This window comes from Pantherophis guttatus, chromosome 1 (assembly GCF_059756535.1).
Source record: "Pantherophis guttatus breed Tessera chromosome 1, ASM5975653v1, whole genome shotgun sequence".
NCBI lineage: Eukaryota > Metazoa > Chordata > Lepidosauria > Squamata > Colubridae > Pantherophis > Pantherophis guttatus.
The window spans coordinates 231,013,640-231,038,269 of NC_142063.1; the positions used below are offsets into that span (position 1 = coordinate 231,013,640).

At 44.6% G+C, this 24,630-nt stretch overlaps 2 protein-coding genes and 1 long non-coding RNA gene across 3 annotated transcripts in view; all 3 read right to left on the reverse strand.

Moving 5' to 3' along the window:
- The window catches only part of COL12A1 (collagen type XII alpha 1 chain), a 130,918-nt gene extending 126,161 nt beyond the window's left edge, over positions 1-4,757 (reverse strand). Inside the window, exon 1 of the mRNA XM_034431885.3 lies at positions 4,426-4,757. The gene's annotated coding sequence lies outside the window, so the exon portion shown is untranslated. The remainder of the gene's footprint in view (positions 1-4,425) is intronic.
- A 4,611-nt stretch (positions 4,758-9,368) lies between these two features.
- On the reverse strand, positions 9,369-12,071 carry LOC148116801 (uncharacterized). The gene is made up of 2 exons (XR_015731370.1): positions 11,727-12,071; positions 9,369-10,229 (listed from the first exon to the last, which is right to left on the reverse strand). It is a non-coding gene; the product is annotated as an uncharacterized LOC148116801 (long non-coding RNA).
- A 1,132-nt stretch (positions 12,072-13,203) lies between these two features.
- On the reverse strand, positions 13,204-17,067 carry COX7A2 (cytochrome c oxidase subunit 7A2). The gene is made up of 4 exons (XM_034431883.3): positions 16,876-17,067; positions 15,472-15,561; positions 14,427-14,511; positions 13,204-13,517 (listed from the first exon to the last, which is right to left on the reverse strand). The coding sequence occupies exons 1-4, from the start codon at positions 16,891-16,893 to the stop codon at positions 13,465-13,467; spliced, it is 246 nt and encodes an 81-aa protein (XP_034287774.2). The 5' UTR covers positions 16,894-17,067; the 3' UTR covers positions 13,204-13,464.
- Positions 17,068-24,630: the final 7,563 nt, after the last annotated feature.

Sequence of the window (24,630 nt, forward strand, 5' to 3'; positions counted from 1 at the left end):
TAAACGTGCTACTTTGCTCCAGCAAGCCAAACAACTGGGCATCACCAGAAATTTACATATAAGGAGCTGTTGCATAGCCCCGGAGGGTGGGGGGGGGGGGCGGGTAGAGGACCGCAACGAGAGGCAAGAGAAAGCAGCTCCTTAGGAAATATAGCACGAAGAAGAAAATTGTATTGCAATTCTGCATAGTTCTTGCAGGATTTACAGGAAAATAATTAGTCCCCCCCCCGCGCCCCCACACATACACCAACCGATCAAACGAATAAAATAAAGTAGAGGAAAGTGACATCATATCTGAACTCTCTCTCTCTGGAAATGAAATTAATTCAGAGCTTCCGTATGAAATTACAGGCGATCGCCAAAGGAGATTTTGGCAGCACCAGCGGGAGAAAGCAACCCATTCGGGGCAGACTTCTCAAAAGCCTAAGGCAAAGGGGGCTGTAGGAGAATAAAGACCTCACACGGGAAGACTCCCGCCTTTATTCTCGCCACCCGCTTCTGATATAGTCCGCGGCTCTTTGAAAGGTGGAGGGGGAAGCAAAGCCAATAAAATGCCTATGAGTCCCCTGATTTGTTCGATCCGAACGCGCTCCCCAAACAAGACACCAGCATGCAACTTGGCGCGTCTAGCATGAAATGCCGGATTCCCAGGCTTTTTAAGAACATCAACCGCAGGAGAACCCGACGGGCAAATCTTTCTCACGCGTAGGCTCGACCCGTCTGCGAATGTCGGATCGCACGCGCCAAGCGTGTGCAAGGCGCGCGTGGGTCGCGTCCACACATCCTGGCAGGCTTGCTTTGGGGCTGCCCAGAAGGGATTTGCCAGCGGATGGAGAGACGGGATTCCTCGACTCCGCCGGGCGCACAGACCTTAAAAGAGGGCGGCGATGGGACTAAGCAGGGATGGCAGCTGCCCGAGGAGGAGCCCTGCTGCACTGCCGCTTTTGGAGAGGCCAGGAACCAGAAGAGCTCCAAGCACCTTGGGCTAAGGCGCGGCTAGTAGCAGCAGTAGCAGTAGCAGCGGCGGCTGCGGTTGAGAGGAGCCGCCTCGTTCGGTCGGTTTGGCGAGGCTGCGGCTGCGATGGGGTCGCTCCGTCAGGGAAGCCTTGCCTTCACCAAGTGGGAAGAGCCTCTCCCCAATCTTGCTACTTAATAGAGGGCTGTTCCCAAGTCTCCGCGGTTACGAAACGGCGGGAAAGGTGGATCGGTGCCATGGGATGATCTATGACTGTGCTCTCTTCGCTCCTTCCAGCGGGGCTAAGGGAAGCGCCGGTCTTCGCCTTCTGGAAAGTTGCGCATACCTCTCCGCATTCCTGAGGCATGAGGAGGCCCGCGCGAGCGCAGGAATTGCCTGGCCCGCCACGGAAGGTCGAGCTGGCGGGGGCGGGGGGGGAGAAAAACAGAGGAATGAGCGCCGGGGGGGGGGAGAGACAGAGAGAAAGAGGGCGGCGAGGGGGCAGCGTCTGGCCTGCCAAGAACACACGTAGCCCTCTGGCTCTTCTCTGCTCCCGAGCCAAGCGGCAGCCGGCGCGGCAGTCCCTTGGCCGAGACCACTGCCAGACAGACAGGGAGCTCCAAGGCGAAAATCCTGGGTATGTTTCGGTGGTACCCGGGACGGCATGAAACAGAAGACTGTTGGGGAAAACCTCCGTTTTTTGTTGGATAAATACCCCTTCATTGGGCGATAACTCAAATGGCGCCTTTTAAGGCGGGGGGAAAAAAACCCCTAGTTTGGGACCGTTTTCCGAAATCGAAACCCATAATCACGCGCGCGCGCTTCCTGAAAACTTCAAAGTCTTTACTGGCGTTTCGGAAATTAAGATCCAGAGATGGAAACAGAACGACGAATATAATGCTAATATAATGTTCCATCTTTGCCTCGATACTGAAAAGAACCCCCAAGTCGTACAGGGGATATGTAGAAAGCCTTCGAAGAATAATTAAGCGCCCAGGTGACCTAGGAACTAAGAAACGTGGCTTTCCTCTTCTCGGGATCTAAACTTTCCCTCCCTCCCTCCCATCCTTTGCTTCCACTGCAATTTCTATCCCGTTCCCTCTCCGTCCATTCATGCCTAGACGTATAAGAACTCCACTACACGCGTTCTTCCAACTTTCCAAATTTTTACTCAAGAGTACAGATTCCCGCAGATTCACAAAAAGAAAAACCGGTGGTGAGATCTGGGATCAAATCCTCAGGGAGGTTCGTCTAAGGGTTTGGGGTAGGAGGTGGTGAGCAGAAAGAGCCGCAGCATTTGATTCTAAAGGGAGAGCTTGGACCAAGGTAGGCCGTGAGGCGGTTCACTCGCCCACCGCGCGTTCTTCTCGTTAGCACGTGGCTGGAAGAGGAATTGAGCGGGAAAAGCAGAGGGCGGTGCTTGAAAGACAAGTACATTTCCAGAATTCCTCTGTTCCACCATCAATCAATTACCGTTGGTTGCTAACACCCGCAGAGTTTACTTTTCGTGCAGCACGCCCACCAGAAAAGACCAAAAAAAAAGTCGGAATGTGACAGCAATCGATTCGGAAATTATATTAATTATAATAAGTGCGCTGCAGAACCGGTCTGCTATCTTTGCCTAAGGAAAGCCAAAAATGTGCAAAACTAACCCAGGCTTAAAAATCCACGGCAGCGTCCAAAGCTGGGTGTATGCATTTCCTGCCAATGCACCCGGTACTGACACACTCACTGCAAGAAAAGTATCTCTATTCAATTTACTCTCGTCCTATAGACAGTAAATACTAGTGCTAACGCAAAGACAAGTGGGATACACTAGTACCGGCTCCCCAAAAGGACTAAACAGCCATGGAGGACAACGAGATTCGAAAGAAACGCCCAGCGATTCGATGTATTTGAAAAGGAGGACTAAGCCCTGCGAGGATCGCCTTCAGCACCAACTGGGGCCTTTGAAAGAGTCGAGACAGTGATGGAACACCTGGATGTAGAGATTCCTCTTTCCCAGTTTTACCCAAATTACTAACTGCCGCTACGCCTGGACTGCAACTCCCATAATTCCTAATTGTGGTACGGAGTTGTGGGAGTTGCAGCTCAATGCACAGGGAAAGGCTGTTGTGAGGTTGCCTGGAAGTTTTGATGCTAAAGCGTTTGGCAACCCAATCACAACGATATCTCCTAATTTAGAAATCTAGGCTGGACTTCCTTATCTCTTGCTAAGACACGACGCAGCATCCTAGCAGAGAGCGATGGTCTTTGGACAGGAGTGTCACTAAGGGCGTTTGGACAGATTCCAAAACGGAGGCACTCCTATAACGGAGTAGCACGAATTCACCACATTTTGAAGCAAGACAAAACACACGGCCAATATCAAATCACAAACTAAGGTGTTTTTTTAAAAAAAAAGATTTGACAACCATTTGTCCGCGATAACATAAGTACTGCTTTGCGTAGGGGGTCGAATTAGAAGACCTCCAAGGTCTCTCTCTGCACTATATGATTCTATGAACACCTAGACAAACTGCAGGACTAAATTCAAGAACAATCGATCAGCGGGTAATCGCCATCGCTAATCCCCGTGGAAAAGTTTCAGATTAAGCATTTAGACGTTCTGATTCCAATTACGGTTACAGCAACTTGGGGTTTGCGGGATACCTTCATAGGCACTTCATAGGTATCGGAATGCCCCTCTCCTCCAAGGTTGTGAGCGTGCGCGCAGTCACACAATCGGGCTGCCACCCAGTCACAAAAAGACGGTAGGGCGGCTGAGAACAAATCCGATAGTCTGCTACCCCGCCTAGATTGTGGGGAAAGAGGAAAATGTCCACGTTCTCGGTTAGCCAGAAAGGAAGGCGGGAGGGGACCAGTAAGGTATGCCCCGTCCTACCGCCATCATCTCTCGTCTCTTTTACCGACCGGGAGTTGTGACAATCCCTAGCTCTGCTTTGCCCCCCCCCCCCCCCGCCGGCCTATCAGCAGCTCCCCCAACCTCCGCTCTTCTCTAGGAAATCAGGCGAGTCCTTCAGCCCGTGGTCCAAAGGCGGCGCGCCCCCAGAGACCCCCCCCCCATAGGCGCCCCTCCCTTACCTGCTTGGGATGGCCGAGCTTCAAGGCGTGCGGCGAAAATCGGCTTAGGCTCTGTTCTTGATACGGTCCTCGCTCCTTTAACACCCCCCTCCCAGGATAAGAGACCCTTACCCGAAGGTTTGGCGGGGATGCGTATCAATCCAGCAACGCAAGGCAAATGATACCTTCAGCTAAACCCACACTGGTTAGGAAGGGGGTAGGAGAAGAAAGGGGGCAGAATAGTTTGCAGGGGGAATGGGGATGAGAGTTTTTAAAAAGGGTGTGTAAAACGGGAGGAACGGGAATGGGGAGAGGGGTAAAGAAAGAAAAGCTAGCCTTTGGGGAGGCAAGCCTCGTCCCTCCCAAGACTTTCGTCTCCTGCCTAGACATTCACAAAACCAACGTACATGATGGCCCTCGCCCCTCCGAGTATTAGATCCTCGGCGCCGCTTCTTGGCGGTCCCTGCGGTGGCACCTGGAGGCGGTCAGTCCCAGCCGCGCTCCTGCATCTTCCGAGAGATGGGCTTATGGGGTTCAGCTTCAGAAACAGCCCGCCCGCAGGAGAACAAAAGGTCCCAACTTCCCGACACGGCTATATCCAGGGAACTCTCGTAGCTAAGCACGCGTTTTCTTGCTGGATTCTTCCCACCATTCAGAAGGGGTTTTTTTTAACCCTCCTCTGCGCGACCTTTCCACAAAAGAATTGGAGTAGGAGGGTGTAGGGAATTCGAAGAAGGGTAATTTGTTGTCCAATAGCGCACCCTAGCGCTGTTAATTGCTATTGCATTCACTCATTTTTTTGCATTGAATTAGGAAGGGTGATGATGTGGAAGAAGTTATAGAAAATGGGAAGGTGAAGATCTTGTGGGACTTTTGAATACAGACGGATCATCATTTGGAACACAACACGCCAGATATCACAGTTGTTGAAAACTGAAACGTACAATTTATTGACATCGCGGTACCAGGAGACGCAAGAGTCGAAGAAAAAGAACTGGAAAAAATCACGAAATATCACCATCTGTCCATTGAAACTACGTGATCATGGATGAAACATGTAACAGTGATACCCATTGTCATTGGGGCACTTGGTACCATGTCTAAGAATTTTATAAGAGACATAAACAAATTGCAGCTTCTTGCAATAACACCAGCGGAACTGCAAAAAACTGTGCTACTTGGAACATTGTACATCTTAAGAAGGTACTTGGTTGATATCTAGGACGCTGGCAGCAACCCATATCAACCATTAGCGCCAGTCAATGGTATTTGTGATGCATTTTTGAATGTTCAGTTGACTGAGTTTCATGTTTAATGAATAAAGTGTATAATAATAACAATAACAATAATAACATAATATGGCATATTAGTATATTTGTATTATCTGATAGTTGTGGAAACAACAGTTAAGTGCTTTTTGAAAGCACTTTGATACATTGATGTTCTTGATACATTAGGGCTAAGTGAAATTGCCAGAAAAATATACATATATTAATAAAAAGTACAACTGTAAAGGGAAGATACACTAGTGTAACTGTCTGCCGGAGCTCCAGACTGTCTACCCTCTACCTGGCTGTACATGTCCAACCTCTACCTGGCATGTGCAAACCTTCTGTTTTACCCATAAGAATATGGATCACTCACCACTTCCTCAAGGTCTAAACAAAAGTCATCCTTGTCCCATTCCTAGCCCATTAATGAAAGACTTCACACAAATGTTTTCTAGGTTTGATTTATAACAGCTGTTTTTCCAACCAGAACCTTGGAAAGCAGATGATTTCCAGGCTTTGTTCCTTTCTAATAGCAGCTCCCATTCTCATTCCCTGTAGTTCCTGTGGCCCTTCAGCACTGTCCTGGGCAGCCATTTCATCCTGGACTTCCAGGACGCTTTCTGCTGATCAGCAGTTACTTCATATACATCCTTTAATTGATCCAATGGTGGCCCATTAAGTCAATAAATCATTCTCAAACTTAGAAGCACATAACTGATTGATTTATCAATCATATCTAGGAACCACCAATCTCCCTCACATAGCGACTCTGGATGGTATACAAATAAAATATTAAAAGCATAAAAACAATATATAAAATTTAAAAGAGTTAAGCAATGTTTTAAAAAAATAATTAAAAGGGTAGGGGAGGGCTTTCGGGGCAGTAACTACCGTGTTTCCCCCAAAATAAGACCCTGTCTTATATTTTTTTGAACCCTGAAATAAGGGCTTGGCCTTATTATTGGGGAGGTCTTATTATTTTGGGGATGCAGGAGGTGGTGAACGTGGCCACCTCATGGCTGCTGCTGTGTTGCGCTGCTGTGACAACGCAACACAGCCGCTCGTCAGCTGTTCGCTGGGGCAACCAAAGGTAGGAATCTTCCCTGATATTCTTGGTACTCGCCCACCTCCCATTCATCCATCTCCCTTGCCTGCAAACTCCCGCCCCGCTGCCTGCTTCCACCTCTCTGCCGGGCGACCCCCGGCAGCCCCAGATACCCAAAGCCTGCGCCTGCCAGCTCCCTTTTCCACAGCACCTGGCTCTTTATCGAGGGGGGTAGCATGTGGGGCAGGGGAGAAGTAAGATGCATGGAGCAAGATGGGGCTCACTCCTCTTGCTGTCTCTTCTCCCCCTCCCTCGCCAGGGACTGGGGAGATGCGAGATGTGTGTCTTACCTGCCTTGCAGCTCTGTCGCATGTCTCGCTGTTGTCTGCAGGCAAACATGTTGTAGGGTAAAACCAAACTTCTCACGAATTCGAGAAGTTTGATTGAACTCGCAAGGGTTTTTTTACTCTACAACGTGTTTGCCTGCAGACAATGCCGAGATACACGATGGAGCTACAAGGCAGGTAAGACACATCTCGCATCTACTGTGGAAAAGGGAACTGGGCAGGTATGGACTTTGGGTGTCTGGGGCTGCTGAGGTCACCCGGCAGAGAGGCAGAAGTGGGGCGGGAGTTTGCAAACAATCGCTTCCCTTTTGCCTTCTCTCCCAAAAGCACTCCTCGGGCGCAGCCACTTCTGCAGCAGGAGACTCGTGCCTCACACCGGGCTTCTGAAGGGTAGCAGCAACTATCCACAATTTTTTAACCCTTATGTTGTCCCGACCCACATGGCCCAGTACAGTTGGGACGAAATAAGGATTAAAAAATTGTGGATAGCTGCTGCTACAGTACCCTTCAGAAGGCTAGGCACATGGGGCGCATCGCTTGGCCTCGTGTTGCAGAAGTGGCCACAATCGATGGCAAAAGTGGCCGCACTTGCTGGAGGCACCGGCCAGAGCAGCACCCGCGAATCAGCTGTGAATGGCTGAGCGGCTCAGCTGATCGGATTAAGGGGCTGAGAAGCCCTGAGGTGACCGGGGAAGGGCTGCTGGCCACGCCCAACCCGTCACTAGGTCTTATTTTCGGGGGAGGGCATATATTTATGCCCACCCCACAAATCAGGCTTGGCCTTATTTTCGGGACATGTCTTATTTTCAGGGAAACACGGTATCCCCATAGCTGCATGCTACTCTGTGTGTACAAAGCAAGGCTACAGAGCTATGGTTCACAACTTTCCAGAAGGCCAGGAGAGCGGGTCCTGCCTCACCTCTGGGGGAAAAATGCTCCACAGGACAAGAGAAACAGCAGAGAAAGCTCTCTTCCTGGATCCTGCTGGTCAGAATTATTTGGCTGATGGGGTCCACAACATGCCTTCCCTGCCTGACCAGGTGGGACGGGCTGATGTAATGGGACAAAGATCGTTTCGTACCTGGATCCATCTTGAATTGGACCCAGAAGCAGACTGGCATCCAAAGCAGCTCATGCAATGAGGTGTTATGTTCCCTCTCACCCTTACATCTCCCAGTAAGCAATCTTTCCATTTCTGTCTAGGCTGCGTGAAGCATGTTTCTCCTGCTCTTTCACTCTCTGCCCACAGTATGACAATGCTTCCTTTCCCTTTGCTTTAATTTGTAAACGTCTTTAAATTCTAAGGTAGGAATCCAGGAACAAAAGAGCAACATGATCCCTATTGCTTTGATCGTTGAAGCATCAAAGCTACAAAGATATCATAAGGATAAGAAATTAAAAGAAAAGGTGTGCTTTAGTGTCAAAGAAGCTAATCTGAGAAAGAGGTGTGAAGATGTCCTTGTGTGCAAATATCTTGAATAACATGGACTCTCTCTAAACCATCTCTAAAAAGCAGGGTGCACCCATAGCCACACAGGAGCCAATCAGTGAAGTTTGCCTTCCTTGTAAGTTAAAAGGTCAAAAACCAAAGGAATAACTAACGAGGTTATTAGCTATCTAAATTTCTTAGCTGCATTTAGTTTGCAGTGCACTGAATTCAAAATTCAAAGCCAAAATAAACTCATGGCATAGATTCCAATGGGATGCTAATTCAACTAATTTGGAAGTAAATTCCACTGAAGTCAGTGTAGTTTGAGATCATTGCTAGATGATCCACTCACTCTTCAGCTTTGGTAGACAAATGCCCTGATACTCTTCTACCCAATTACCTGATACAAACTAGAAATAATGCTTCCTGCAGCAATGGCAGGTTGTCCAATCAACAAAACCATGGCGCTATCATCTCCATTCTTTGCAATTGGTGTGTGGCTCTTGGTTTCTTATATATTGACATCCATGTAGCCTAAAAGTATATCTTTCTTTAATAGCAATAGCACTTAAGATTTATATACTGTTCCACAGTGCTTTGTTTACGATCTCAGCACATTGCCCCCAACAATCTGGATCCTCATTTTACCGACCTCGTAAGGATGGAAGGCTGAGTCAACCTTGAGCCCATCAGGATTGAACTCCGGACTGTGGGCAGAGTTTGCCTGCAATACTGCATTCTAACCATTGGGCCACTAGGGCTTCTCTATAAAATGTTCCTCTAGAGGTTTGGAGGATTCATTCAAATGCTTTTTGGCAAAACTGAGATGACCAAGTTCTTCCTCTTAAGGAACCATCATTTGTATCTTGCCTTGGTCTCATGAATTTCATTTTGCCTACCACTTTTTTAATGGTAGAATTATTGACAGACAAGGTAAAAGAGTTTGTAGATCCCTGGTTGTTTTTCTAGAGCTTTTGTGACTTCCTGGGTACATTTATTTTGAAGTTATCCAAATCTCCATTTCAAGATTATATTTCTGACTCTCCATTGTAGCCTATCCCAAACTGAGAGACATGAGTGCCTTTTAAAAAAAAAAAAATTGGAGGACTTCTGTAATGTCTTTTGAGCAGATCATACCTCTAGAATCTATGTGGTGAGCACATCATATAAGTGAAATCAATAGTTGTGAGATTCATATAAAGGTGGCCAAATCATCTCTGATTATTTAATGAAGAACACATATAACCAGACTAAGTTGTATGCTTAATTGAGTTTATTAAAACAGAAGGGCAATTACTTTTACACTCTAGAACATGTTAGATTATTCTGTTTATGAAAGAAATGAAACAAGCACCAAGCTTTGTGTTATTTGTTCACTCAGGACTCTCTTATATCACCAAGATTCACATGAAGCTCTGACAACATTCAAAGGCAACCGTATACAAAAATTCAGAAAGCTTGAAAGGGAAACAATGCTTTTCCTGAATTCCAATACTCAGAATTCAGAAATGAAAAGCTGCATTCATCCACATGAGTATAAACAGGGACTCAAACCATTAATCTGGAAAACAAAAACATGGAAAGTTGGATGAAGACTTCATGGAAAAGATGAATATGAAGAGCAAATAAAAGAAGTGAAATAAAAAGAATAGAAGACAATTATTCTAGTCACTGATATTGAAATATAGTTGAAATTTAGTTTAATTTTAGAGAAAATTAGACAAAGAGGAAACATTTGAATGATATGTTTACTGGAAATGTATTTATTTGGGAGGAATATTCTTCAGTTCTGCAAAATAAGCTTTCTGACTTCAAAAAGTCTAGAATATTTTCTAAGAAAATGATGAAGTATTATCTTGGTCACACATTTAATCTTCATTTTTTACCAATAAACAATTATTATGCTGTAATATAAATTACTACATTAAACTACAGTATAATTTTTCCTAATGTGTCCAATCTCTACAAATTTGCTGTTCAAAAAGTGCTGTGACTTTACCTTTTGTCTTCCAATACATCTCAATAACTTCTTCCATCAATGGTTGTGCAATTCCAAAACGACATCATTGAGACTTTTGTTTTTAGATACAGTGGTTGTGTTTTTTCTCATCATAGTGCACTGAAAATAATGAAGGATATCACACTGTGCTTTTGTCACTTGAGAGCCTATTTCCCTGCAATGTTCTTTTCATTTCCTCTATTACATGCTTTGATTAAACGCAGTGAATTTTGCCTCCCCAAAAAATATATTTATTGCAGTGAATGGCTGTAAAATACCGAGAAGGGAACAGCACAGTTCTAATCTTTTCCTTTCTAAACAGTAAATAATTTAAGAACATTTCTTTTTATATAAAATCTATGATTTTAGCACGTGTCATATTCTTAATTTTGAATCACAATCAATATTGATGTTTTTGTTCATGACAAAATGTTTTACTTTCTCAGAATGACATACAAAGCTTACATATTTAAGTAGGCATTTATTTCAAGCATAAGAAAGGCTTGTATGTTAGGCCTCCTGTGCAGTTTAGTGAAACATTTTAGTTGTAATTTGTTCCTACCTTGAATTATTTCCTAATCCAAATTTGACAAAGAGTTCTTAAGTAATTACTTGAAAAGATATGAGTAATTTATTATTGCATTTTGTCTTTTAGACCAAGCAAAGAAAAAATAATTTCTGCAAGTGTTTCTAATTGCAAGCATATCCTCTTTACAGCCACTGCCTGAGGACTAAAACAATACTTTTAGATGTCCTTCTTCTTTTGATGGTGAGTAATTTGTGCTTTTGTGTTATAAGGAAAAAAATGAAACTGGTAACTGCTACATTATAATGTGTAATATTTTTAATCTTTTCATTCCATCTCTAAATGAAAGTGGTTAGTTTAAGCAATTTAAATTTTGTTTTAACAAAAACAAATACAATAACTAAGCTCAGAACAAGTTTCAGAACTAATTTAATGTTTTAGCATTCCAAAGATAAAACATTAAAATAGTGATGAATAGTAGACATGGGATTAATTTTTTAAGTGGAACTAAATAACAATTTATCATAGCATTGGTTTCTTTATTTGATGTTACCTTTACATGAAAATTTAAAAACATTATGTCAACATATTAATATAACGAAAAGCCTGGAATATAACCCTGGAAAACAAGCTATAGGAAAAACATAGAAAATACCATTTGAGCAGCTGTTTGCACATGTGTTTAGATATCATTGAACAGATTATTATTTCCTTTCAAGCAATAGAGGAGAAAGTCTTTTTGCCTTTCCCCATTCTCTGAAAAGTTAACAGTTTAAGAGAATTTTAAAATTTAAATTTGTATGTAGGAGTCATATTGTAAAATTAAAAACATTTTTTTTCCTTTTAAAATCTAATCTGCCTGGAAGTTTTGTCTTTGTGATATCTCTATGATTTACAATATATGGTTATACTGACTATTATATGGTTATACCGGGATGCAAATTATTTTGAACAATAAGATTTGTTTTTGAGAAAATGTATATTTGACAAGACTTAATCCAAAAGTTGAAACGTTGAATGTATCCTATTCCAGAAACCCCAAGCATATGCCCCCTCCCCCCGACTACATGGTTACTTACAGCAACCATCACCTGTCTTCTATGGTAATGCCTTTCCTCAGTATCATTCTTAATCTCTTTGCAAAAGATGACCCCATAACCTACATTCTTTATCAGTATGTACAAAAGGGGGGGGGGATTAAAACCAAGAAGATAGCAAAGTTATTTACTTAAACTCTTATCTCTTATTTGAAAAGCAGATGGCAGGTATTTATATGTTATTTAAACGTTTGTGAACCATTTTGAATTTGCAATATTTTTGCATAAATATGACCTAAAAGTGTATGTTCTCTGCACAAATCATAAAATTAATGATAACCTAATTAAACAAATGAGCCAAAAACATCATAGTTGTTCATATATTGGTATTGATATGTATACCATATGTATATTGGTATTGATATGTATACCATTTTAGGGAACTAGAGTTCCTACCTACTTTCTTCTGATATCCCACTTCCTCTGCAACAGGTATTTCATTGAAGTAATCTCTTCCTCTACTAGTCAGGGAGCAACATCGGGTATTGTTCAGCCATTACAGCCAGAAAGTGTTTAGAAAGCGCAATTGGTAATAAGTTCTCCTTTGCAATGAAGAACTTCTATGCTTGTCCCACGTTGTTGAAGGTCTAAGGCTAAGACATTGTCCAGTTTTCTATAAACTCATAATTTGCCAAGCAATTTTAAATTACAACTGCCCCTTTCTTGCAATAGCAGTGTCTGAGTTAGCAAGTTCATGCTACATTCTGGGTCACAATTGTCCCAATCAAATGTGTATCTGTGAGGTGTTTTATAAATTATAGCAGGAAGCATACATTTCAATACATGCTTATGTCTAAATATAAAGCTTTCACAATTTCTAAATGCTATACCATTAGCGACAGATATAACTAATAGGCAATAAAATATTTTCTTTTATGCTCTTAGCCTACAAATAAACAAAACTGAAATAATACATGCAGAGTTCAGTTTCAATATATTTTCAGTGATCTTAATAATACTTTTCAAACCAAGATTCCAGACGAAGTCTAATACATTGCTATCCTCTAACCCGGAGGTAGGGAAATTTTCCCAAAGACCACATGGGAAACTGGGACTTCCACACACCCCTGCAAACACACACACACACACATGCCCCTACCCATACCCCTGGTGCCCCCCCTCCCCCCGGCGCCACGGGCCAGACAGGGATAGCTGAAACACTGGATGTGGTCCGTGGGCTGTAAAATGTCCAGGTCTGCTCTAACCAAATTGTCCCATCCAAACTAGGACAGGTAGATCAAATTTCTCCTCTTACAAGTACAGCTGCTCGTCTTCTAGTCTACCCGCAGAGCCGATTTGAGGTCAAAGAGGAAACTGCTAAAAATGGCAGCCACTACATATTCCACTGATAGCATTTTTCCATTAGCAGTAGCGAATTAGCTTGATCCTCAGATTATGTTTTTCTTACATTATTAGGACATTTTTTATTTACATTTTGATATATATTTTTAACTACAAACTAGGCAAGAAGTTAAATTATCACATATTTATTCGTTATTTTTGCAACCAAACAGTAGCAATTGCAACAAATACAAAATTCAACAAATAAACTTTTAACAGTTGCAAATATATCCTTCAGGCCAAACTAGTTTACCGACAGCAGTTACTACATTTTTAACAAATATTGTTCCCAAACACAAAATCAAGTATTTATGACAAGGACAAGTCCCTGATGAGTGTAATGGAATGGAACAGAGCGATGCTATTCCAGGATGCATCTTCTGAACTGGAATTATTTCTTTGGCTTTCCTATTTCGTACAAATTATAGAAGACATAGCCAATTCCTGAAGATAAGAAAGACAATATATTATGCTCAATTGTAGTTCTCTTAAAATACAACAGAGATGTACACAGACCCTTTCACTGTTGTTTTAAAGGCAGAGATGCCAGATTAAAAGGTTTTAGAAAAGTTATTCATTCCATTATTTCTCACATTTTAAAGGTCGGTTTTAAAGGGTCCAATCTCAATAAAGCTTAAAGCACATTATTTAAAAAATTAATTACCCAAACCTTTAAGCTTTAAAACAGTATTTTAAAACACTGAATATTTGTTGGTTTTGCTAATTACACTTTTATTGTTATTTAAAAGCAGCACAATAGGCACTAAGCAATTAAAACCAAGCATTTTAAAATTTAAATGTCAAAACAGAAGTACATTTCAAAATTGATAGAGAGAGATTGGGTCAAATACTGCCAACAGCAAATAAGTCTAAATTTTTTAAAAATGGTATTCATTTTTTTCCTATTGAACAAAAGGAGACTTAAATCTTCTGTAGTAGGAATAGTTACATATCTGAATTATGTCCTGTAAGACAAACATTCAGATGAAGAACATCCCGAAAAGGCAACCCAGTCAAATATTTATAATATAGTTTTTTTCTGAAAACAATTTTAAAATCAGATTAAAAGGACGAGGTAATACATTCTCTCTCATATTACACTGAATAATATGAAAGATTTTACATAACAAAAGGCTGTTATATAAATACAGTATCAATATCAGGGGAATACTTTACAAAATAATTTTGACATTAAATATTTTAATTAATTATTAATTACAATACTTAAATTGTATTTGTTCAACTAAAAAAAACCTAGAACATTTCTATCTACTTTGGATTTAAATAGAGACGGGTAGATTCTTTTGAAAATTTTAGGAGGCTAAGACAGCTTAGCTTATACTTAAAACTTACCAACAAGACAAAGAGCCATGGTAGATCGATACAGCAGAGCATCTGGCATTCCATTTTTCAAATGCACTGGAAGGCCATTATCTTCCTAAAATCAATGACACAAAACTCAGTATTCATATATTAGTTTTGGATTAGCTTCTACAAATCAAGTTTCTCCTCAACAAGAAAATTAAATTTCTGCAGCCGTAGTTATAACATCCAAAATGAAATCTTGATCTGTTGAAAATAGGCTTAAAATACAAAAGCACTGTCTCCTTCTTTGCACCTGTCATTATAGCATAGCAAATCCTGCAATTTCAAAATCTTAACTTGAATTAAGAATGCCTGAGGAACTGATATACAGCAAGTATTTTTCCAAAAGATAAGTTTTGATCTAACATAGACAATTGGTGGATTTTACAAAACAAAGAGGTAATGTGAGACACTGTATGATTGTAATTATGGAGTGTCAATTGAGACTAAAATATTAAGGATACAGAAAAATGGTTTTTAATGGTAAAAATACATCCAGCTGCCAATATTCATACTGTGACAAAGTGACGTCGCTGTCAATACTAGAGTGTAAATCTTAGAATAAACAGCATTAATATTTCAGTTACTTAATAGCAATGTAGACATTCAGAATGACCCAACATTGAAGTATAGCTATCTACTAAACTCAGTAAACAAGCTTAGTTTTAATTCCTGGTTATGATACCTAGTAACCATAAAACAATGAATTAAATTGTTATAAACTATTTTAATGGGTGCCTTTATAATTTAGAAGCCTGAACTTTTCTTACCTAAAAGTGGTAATTTTTATTTATACATACCAAGACATGCATATACGCTGATAGTTATACATACCGTATATTCATCTCCATACAATTCTAGATTTTGGAATAGCATAAGAATGAAATTTAAGAAAAAAGCCATGATAGCTTTATTACCCAATAATATTATTACTGATAAAATATCTTGAATCAGCTCATTTTATTTAAAAATGTGCAGGAATGATATCAATGCTCCATTAAATTTATCTGTTCTCAGAGTAGGAAGCTGGTACCTGGAAATGTTTCTGCTTCTCCGCAATCCTGTTTGCAAGCTGCCTGCGAGAGGCGAAGTTTATGGGGCTTTGTGCTACTTGCCGTACAGTCTACAACAGAAATACAAATATATATTTTGTGTAACAAAATCAATGCAGAGACTCCAGCATGAACCCACCATAATTAATGACAGCATTAATATACAAAGGATGATACTATATTTATTACAGAATTCAAAAAAAGCCACATCTGCAGAAGTACAAACACTCTCCCTCCAAAATCTACCTGTTATAGCATATGCAGATTGAGTTAGTGGTCACAGCAAAAACAATAGTAGGAAGGCTCGAAGTGGTTACGGTCTATCAACACCAACATAATGTTCATCTCTACTGTCATCATTTATAAAGGGTCTATAGACTGCCTCTGTGAATATTACAGTTTATACTAAATTTTCTAAATTAGCATAGCATCATTTGAAAAAAATAGGATCACCAATTACTTTTATTGCTGGAGATAATCATTCTTATCTTACATTTGGCCTTACTGTTGCTTCTTAAATTTTACTAGCCCTCAGAATCCTGTTAAATTTCAAACCACATCTAAATCTGTATCAGCCTAACCAAGGGATAGGAAAGTACAGGTAGTCCTCGACCACAACTGAGCCTAGAATTTATGTCCCGGAGTGAGGAATTTGTTAAGCGAGTTTTGCCCCCTTTTCTCTTGCCGCGTTTGTCCAGTGGATCGCTGCCGTTGTTAAATTTGCCACACCATCCTTAAGTGAATCTAGCTTCCCTTAACATTGACTCTGCTTGTCGGAGGGTCGCAAAAAGGCGGATCACGTGACCCCGGGACGCTGCGACCGTCATGTGAACCAGCTGTCAAAACATCCGAGGGTAACCCACGTGACCATGGGGAATGCGGCAACGTGAAAAACGGTCGTAAGTCACTTTTTCCAGTGCCTTTGTAACCTCGAGCGGTCACTGACCGAACCCTGGTAAATCAGAGGACTTCCTTGTACCTCCCTGAATGGGAGAGAGAGGCTTGATTCGCGCTGCGCTCCCTTCAACCACCCTCACCGGGGCGCTCTTCTTTCACGCCGCACCCCCACAAGACAAGGGTCCCACAGCGGTGCTCGCCAAACATTAGCGCTGGCTCCAAGACCGGGAAGCCACCATAAAAAATCCGCCATCGCCTCAGTCACCTTCAAGCCAGCTGTCCTCACTGAGGCTTCATACGGTTATAATCAAGCGGGGGACCAGAGAGGAGCAATCCTGGCCCTCGGGCCCCAACGAAAGGCGGAATATTTAAACACACACACACAAACCCCAACCGCTCTTCCTAGCCAACGGCTGCTCTCCTCTCAACGGTTCCCCAAGAGAACGTTTGTGTCCCCACTCTTCCCCCCCCCGCCCCCGCCAACGTACCAAAAGGGTTCGAAACATCTTGACGGCTCCACCAATCGCTTCCTGGCCTCCGCCGAGAACCACCAAGGACACGGGCAAAGGGAAGTGCGGCGCGACGTCACGCGGCCAAACTTCCGCTTAAAAGACGGAAGCGTCCCTTGGCAAAGGAGCGTCGCTCTAGCTTCGGGGATATCGGTGGTTAGTGAAGTGAACGAGGATGGGTTGCCCGTGCCGTGTTGTTGGACTTTATAGATAGGGAGGGAGGGAGGGAGCGGCCTGAAAGAGATTTTTTTTAAAAGGGAGTTTTTATTTTTTTTTTTCTCTTTTTTTTTCTTTTTTTGCACGAGTGCAATTTTGGGGGCCTCTGAAAGAGATTTTTTTAAAAGGGAGTTTTTTTTTCTCTCTTTTTTTTTTCTTTTTTGCACGAGTGTAATTTCGGGGGCCAAACGAGAGGCCATTTGGACTATAAATATTAATATATTAATATATTAATATATTTATTAATATATTAATATAGAAGCCGAAAGGCGCCTTCTTGCGTTTGATGAAGCCTCGGCTTTTTTCTGAAATTTGAAGGAGGCCATTGAGTCTGAAACTCCTGCTTCAGAAGGGAGTTTCTTTTAATCCTCTGGTACCTGTAACTGGGAGAAGAAACCCGAAGAAACGTAGAACAACTATTGGGGACCCGTCAGAAGAATCGGCTCCGGATTTTTCTTGGGATCGAGCATCCGGCTTCACCGGGTCAAAACCACGTCTGGCCGAATTTGCGTTGCTTTATCCAGCGATATTTCCTTTTAATCTGGCAAAAATGCTGCTTCTTAAAAGCTGCCAGCTATGCGGAGATGCCTTTTTAAATAAAATAAAAAAAAAGTATTGTATTCTTTAGAATCTTTAAAAGAATTCTTTAGAAAATGCTAACGTCGCTGTCAGCTTTTCACGACGGAGAAAAAGTAATCATTTCCCCCTTGGGGAGTACTAAAAAGCTTCTGCATCCCAAACTGGGAAATCTTATGACTGCATTTCTCATAGCCTTGCCTGAAAAAAAAGCTCATGGCCAGATTGATCATGCCTGGCATGAGTTTAATTGTAATTTCTAACATTTGTAAGTCTCTCCCATTAAAATTTAATCTGGGCAGTATACACCATTCAAAAAACAGATTAATAATTATTATTAAAAAAAATAGAATGACTGCCAAGAACTATCTTTATAAAAGTGGTTGCTATGCTGAGCTTGGCTCAGCTCAGTAGAGAATATATATTTACCTAGAATGCAGATAGACAAGATTTTATGCCTAAATGCCAGCTTTTTCCTGGATTGATGGCCTAAACTTCAGGGAAATACTTGGTTCCATCCATCCACTATTTTCATTTTTTAGATATGTTTATTGGTCACACTGGGACTTTTGTATATATGAACATAATGCCATTTCCTCATGATTTATAACCTTTTTTAAAAGTTGTGGGTTTGGTGGGCAGCAACAGAATCTAGCGGTATTATGCTGCCTTTCCATCCCCCTCCCTCTGCAAAGTATGGTAGCATAAATGCAATTTACCTCTTATGGCAAATGCTATATGTATATGGAGAAAAAATACTAATCCTCACATATAATGGCTACATTTTAAAATCCTATAAAGCTGTTTTATAATGTCTCATTTTGAAACTCAGTTTGGGCTATAGTGCCTTGGAGACTAAAACATTCCTCACAATTGAAATTATAGCACATGTGAATGCACCCAACCTTCTCAGTTTGGAGAATTTGAAGGAAGTAGCATGTGCAGAATGCTAGACATCTCAGTTTGCAACTACATCACCTACTTGCCTTGACCACGTTGAAAAAATGTACTGTGAAAGGACCCTGAGTGAGGTGGGGCATTCCCAAACGAATGCCCACTCTGGCTGCCCTTTTGGATCCATTCATCCTTTTCAGTTTCAGTCTATGAATATCAATATAACTCTGGCTTTCCAAGGCTCACTTCTACCAGCATCCACCAGTCAACATCTAACAGTTTCTTTTTTGTGACATCTGTGAGCTTCTAAAGGAAAGCTGTCGGGTTTGGAGGGCCAACCTCTGAAGTTGGGGTATGTGAAGAGAGTTGAGAATGTAACTACATCAGATCTGTTCCTGTCCAGTTCTTGGTAATCCAGCATGAAAGCAAATATGAAACCAGCATTTCCATAAGGTTACTAAACTGCATATACAGGTAGCCATTTCAGACCTAAAATCAGGACATTCATTAAAAAATTAAGATCATACATAACTTTGCCAAACGGTAATGCACAGAATTATTCAAATTCATTCACAATGCCATTTTCCCAAGACTAGAGATACACATTATAATCCTAGCTGTACTTACTAGGGCTATTCAGTGTTTCAAATATGAAGGCAAAAGGGTGGGTTGGAGTTCGCAGGACCCAAGAACAGCAGTTGCCTGCTACTCCTTAAAGCACAAACTGTTTTCTTAAAGAATGCACCAGCATTAGCTTACCTACAGCAGCTACATTAACTGGGAAAAGATGTGTAGGGTAAAGAGTTGCAGACCAATTCCTATGCTTGCATCTCCATGTGCCCCACATTCTTTGCCACCAAATCTGAAGCACATGTCCCTTTGAATAAAGAAGTACCCATATAATGTGCATACCGTTGTGCATGCTTCTCACTGAATTGTCCCTACAAGTTCTTCTAGAACGGGTATCAAATTTGTATCATGTGACGTATTGGGACTTTTCCTTCGCTAAACCGGTGGGGGCGGGGCCAGCACATGACACATCTAGCCCGTGGGCCGTGAGTTTGACACCCCTGTTCTAGAACAAGATTAAAAAAAAATGTGTGAAAGGATTAGTGGTGAAGGTGGTTTCAGCTGTGTATTATATAAGGATGCATCATGCTGTGAAATTCAAAGCTATTTTTTAAATTTAGTGTTTCAGATTACAGCATTAGAAAAGCCTGATTCTGTAACTGACAGCAGAACGGACGTTGTCTTACCTGAACGTCCCTTTTAGGAGTGCTGCGACCACTGTCCATGGCTGGGTAGTACATTCAGATCTTGACAGTAACTGAGTGAGAGCTGTTAACTCTCCCTGTTAGGACACGCCTCCAGTCCCATGGTCCTTCAGTCTATCACGAAGACACAGCAAGACTCCAGGAGAAAGGTCCAACAGCAAATCCAAACACGGGAACTGGAATCACGGCAGACAGTCTGAAAGAAACTGCAACAGCAGAATAACACACAACAAGGGAGGGAATGGACAGTGGTCGCAGCACTCCTAAAAGGGACGTTCAGGTAAGACAACGTCCGTTTTCCAGAGTGCTGCTCCCACTGTCCATGGCTGGGACATACCCAAGCTCAAGAACCAGGGTGGGAGACTGGATGCCCCAAACCCGTGTCCAAGGCCACCCTTTGTAGTACTCGGCGTCCGAAGGCAGCATCCGAAGAAGCATATGAGTCAATCCGATAATGACGAATAAACTGCGACATAGAGGACCACGTCGCAGCCCTGCAAATCTCTTCCACCGAGGCTTGTGTCGCCCATGCAGCGGAGGTGGCCGCGCTGCGGGTGGAGTGTGGTAGGATCCTGCCCGGAACAGGCCTCCCCGACAGCTCATATGCCAAGGAGATACAGGCCTTGAGCCACCTGCTGACTGTAGCTGCAGAAATCTTTTGCCCCATCGAGGCAGGGTGGAAAGAGACCAGCAGGGCCTCCGTTTTACGAAACGAAGAAGTCCGACGTAGATAGATACGTAGAGCCCGCTTAACGTCAAGTTTGTGCCATCGCCGTTCCGCAGAGTTCCTCGGATCTGGACAGAAGTCCGGCAAGGACAACTCCTGGGCTCTGTGAAAAGGAGTATTCACTTTCGGAAGGAACGCAGGGTCAAGCCTGAGAACCACCACACTGTCGCGGAAAAGACAAAGGTCCTCCCGAATAGAGCGCGCTGAAATCTCCGACACCCGACGGGCGGAAGTGATAGCCAACAGGAATGTGATTTTAAATGACAGATGTTTTAGCGTAGCTGTCCTAATAGGTTCAAATGGAGAAGCCGTCAGGGCCCGAAGAACCAGAGGGAGGTCCCAGGTAGGGTACCGGTGGATCTGTGGTGGACAGAGATTGGTCGCTCCGTGAAGGAAGCCCCTAATGAGCGGGTGCCGAGAAAGAGAATCGTAGGGAGGACACTTCAGAACGGTGGATAAGGCCGCTGTCTGTCGCCTCAGCGTGGCGGGGGCCAGGCCTTTCTGAAGACCGGAATGCAGGAATTCCAAGACCTCCTCCACCGACACCGAGGTGGGATCCACATGCCTCGAAGCCCCCCAGGTGCAGAATGCTTTCCAGGAAGCCTCGTAAATACGGCAAGTCGACGGACGTCTGGCCGCTTGTATAATCTTGACCACTCCGTCCGACAGATGGGACTTCTTCAGGAGGACGCGCTCAAACGCCAAACGGCCAAGTGGAGCCATTGGGGCTCGGGATGACAAACGGCCCCTTGGAGCAGAACCACTTGAGCGGGTGGGATCACCCAGGGCAGAGACACAGAGAGAGAGAGAAGGTCTGCGTACCAGGCCCTGCGTGGCCAATCGGGCGCCACCAGGATCAGGTCCGCCTGTTCTTTCAGCAATTTCCTCACGACTCGTGACAGCAGAGGGATGGGGGGAAATGCATATAGGAGGCCTTCCGGCCACCGGCTCCTCAGGGCGTCGCGGTCCTCTGCCGATGGTTCTGGGTAGCGGGACATGAAGCGTGGCAGTTGAGCGTTCTGTCGTGAGGCAAACAGGTCCATCACCGGAGTTCCGAACCTCTGACAGATTTCCTGAAACAGGCGGGGGTGGAGTTGCCATTCTGCTGGGTCTATCTGTTCCCTGCTTAGCCAGTCGGCTCGGACATTGTCCACTCCTGAGATGTGGTCCGCTTTTATCGACCTCAGATGACTTTCTGCCCAGTGGAACAGATGCTCCGCCTCGAACATTAGCGACTTTGACCTTGTGCCCCCTTCCTTGTTTATATGCGCCTTTGCCGCCGTGTTGTCGGTGAGGATCAATATGTGTCGACCCTCCACCGACGTCTGGAAGTGACAAAGCGCCAACCTCACCACTCGCAGCTCGAGCAGATTTATGCTGCAGCGGCTCTCCGTCGTGGACCACAGGCCTTGAGTCACAAGGTTGCCCGGATGTGCTCCCCAACCTCGTAGGCTGGCGTACGATGTTAAGGTCAGCCTGTCCGGCTCCGTGAAGTCGCAACCCTGTAGAAGTGCAGGGGACAGCCACCAAGACATCGACAGTCGGGTCTGAGGAGGCAGGAACACTCGGTGACTCGAGCTGGCAGAGCCCGAACGCTGGAAGGGGAGAAGAAACCACTGCAACGCACGGGAGTGTCTGCGTGCCCACGGAACGACGTTGTAGCAGGACACCATCTTCCCCAGTAGTTGAGATAGGAGCGTCAGCGGTACCTTCTCCAGCGGTAGGATTTGTCGGATCAGGTTGGTGATGCTTTGAGCCCTGTCTGGGGAGAGGAAAACCTGTCCGTTGATCGAGTCGATCAGGGCTCCGAGGTGAAGTAGCCTTGTAGTTGGAACGAGGTGGCTCTTCTCCAGATTTATCGAGAACCCGTGGCGTTGAAATGTGTCCAGGACTAGAGCCCGGTCGTATGATGCTTGGTCTGGAGAGGAAGATAGAATCAAGACATCGTCGAGATAGCACATCACTCGCACCGATTGAATACGGAGTGAGGCAGCCACCACGGCCACGAGTTTGGTGAAGGTGCGAGGAGCGGAGGAGAGGCCGAAAGGCATCGCCCGGTACTGGAAGTGCCTCCCTCCGTACTCGAACCTCAGGAAGCGTCTGTGGAGAGGGTGAACCGGAACATGTAGGTAGGCCTCTTTCAGGTCCACCAATTGGAGCAAGTCCCCAGACCGAACCCCCGCCAGTATCGACCGAAGCGAATGCATTTTGAACCTGCGGTATTTCACCGACAGGTTCAAGAGCTTTAAGTTCAGGATACCGCGCCAGCCCCCCGAGTTTTTGGGGACAAGAAAGAAGGTCGAATAGAAACCCAATCGTTGATCCGACGGGGAGACTGGTTCTATTGCATCGATGTCCAACAAGTGGTCTATCTCCTGCAGCATCAGATGGTGTCGCTCCACCGACGTTGGAACTGGGCAGGGAACGAAGCGACTCGGCGGAGTCCCGATAAAGTCGATAAAAAGACCAGAAGAGATGGTACGGAGTACCCAGGAGTCCTTGGTGGAAGAGGCCCACTGGTGATGGAACAGTTGAAGTCTCCCTCCTATGGGCCCTGGAAGGGGCGAGTCATTTGCCCCTGCGAGACTGTCGAAAGTTGGAGCCACGAAAGGGACATTTAGATTGAGGCTGGAACTTGCTCCGGTCACGAAAGGAGTCCCTCCCTTGTGCCCTGTCCTGGCCGGTGAATGGGGGCCTGCGGGAGAACGAGCCTCCCGAACCTTGAAAGGGACGAAAGGAAGGGCGCTGGCTGTAGGGAGTGTACCTCCTTTCTGTGCGTCGGTATGCCGTCGGGAGGATCTTGCGTTTGTCACGATCCTCTACCAGAAGCGGGTCCAGGGCAGGACCGAACAAATTCGGTGTCTTATATGAGGCTGATGCCAGCCTCCATTTGGCCTTGAGGTCCGCCCTCCAATGGCGGAGCCAGAATAGACGTCTGGAAGAGACAGATGAGACTAGGGCCCTGGACGCAAACTTCACCGAATTAAGCGAGGCATCCGCTGAATACTCGGTGGCAGCTACGATCTTATTTATGTCCTGGTGTACCCTAGTCTCTTCCGGAGGCAGCCTCTGTTGGAGTTGCTTCAGCCAAATCAGTGTGGCCCTATTGAAGAAGGAGGTGGCGGTCGCCGTCCTTATTGCCCAGGCGACTGCTTGGTGAGACCTCCTGAAGGCTAGCTCAGCTCTGCGGTCTTCAGACTTAAGACCATCTAGAGAGTCAGTAGATACTAAGGAGTTGGAGGCCAAAGATGCCACAGGTGGGTCTACAGCAGGGAGCGCCAGGAGTTCCTCCAATTCGGGTGCTGAGCAGTACAGCTTCCTGTCCAGAGTACTGGGCGATGTCAGGGATCCGGGTTGCCCCCAAGGTGACTGGAGGACGTCCAGAAATAGGCGGGGGCACGGAATCACCTCCTTGTCCTGTTTAGCGGACATAAACAAGGCGTCATGAGGGCCCGCGGACGCGCCAGCGCCAGAAGGATCCACAGTAGGGTTGGTGAAATTGGTGGTAAGCCGAGCCTTGTGAAGTAGCGACTTAAACATCGACGGGCGAAACAACCCCGTGAAGGCCGGAGAATCTTGTGGCATGTCTTCATCTTCCGAAAATTCGATATCCTCTGGGCATTCCTCACCATGGTCAGAGTCAGCCCTGGAGGAAGGTGTAGAGTGTTTCCTATCAGCTCGGGCCGAGGCCACCTGATGACTCAGCTGAGCGGGTTGAGCCGAGGAAGGTGCTGGAGGGGGCAGGGGCGCATGTTGCATCCCGGCAGACAAAAACGAGGAAAAGGCAGAGGCGAAGAAGGCTTGCATGTCCATAGGTGACGGGGTAAGCGCTCCATCAGGACCTCGAAGACCAGCTGCAGTAGGGGTAAACGTGGCCTCAGGTGGGTGACAAACAGGCCTCTGGGAGGGGTTGATCCCCGCTCTAGAAACATCTGGCAGAGATTGGGAGACACCTTTGACGAGATGTAACTGCTGGGCCTGATGCGCAGACGAGATGACATTTCTCTCTGGAGATGAAGTCGGGGAACCTGAAGACAAAGATTCCTG

Excerpts from the sequence above, each read along its gene's own strand:
- COX7A2 (XM_034431883.3), bottom strand. Across the intron at positions 14,512-15,471 it reads AGAAGCAGAAACATTTCCAG|GAAGATAATGGCCTTCCAGT; the intron begins GTACCAGCTTCC and ends CATTGATTTTAG. Across the intron at positions 13,518-14,426 it reads CATGGCTCTTTGTCTTGTTG|GAATTGGCTATGTCTTCTAT; the intron begins GTAAGTTTTAAG and ends TCTTATCTTCAG.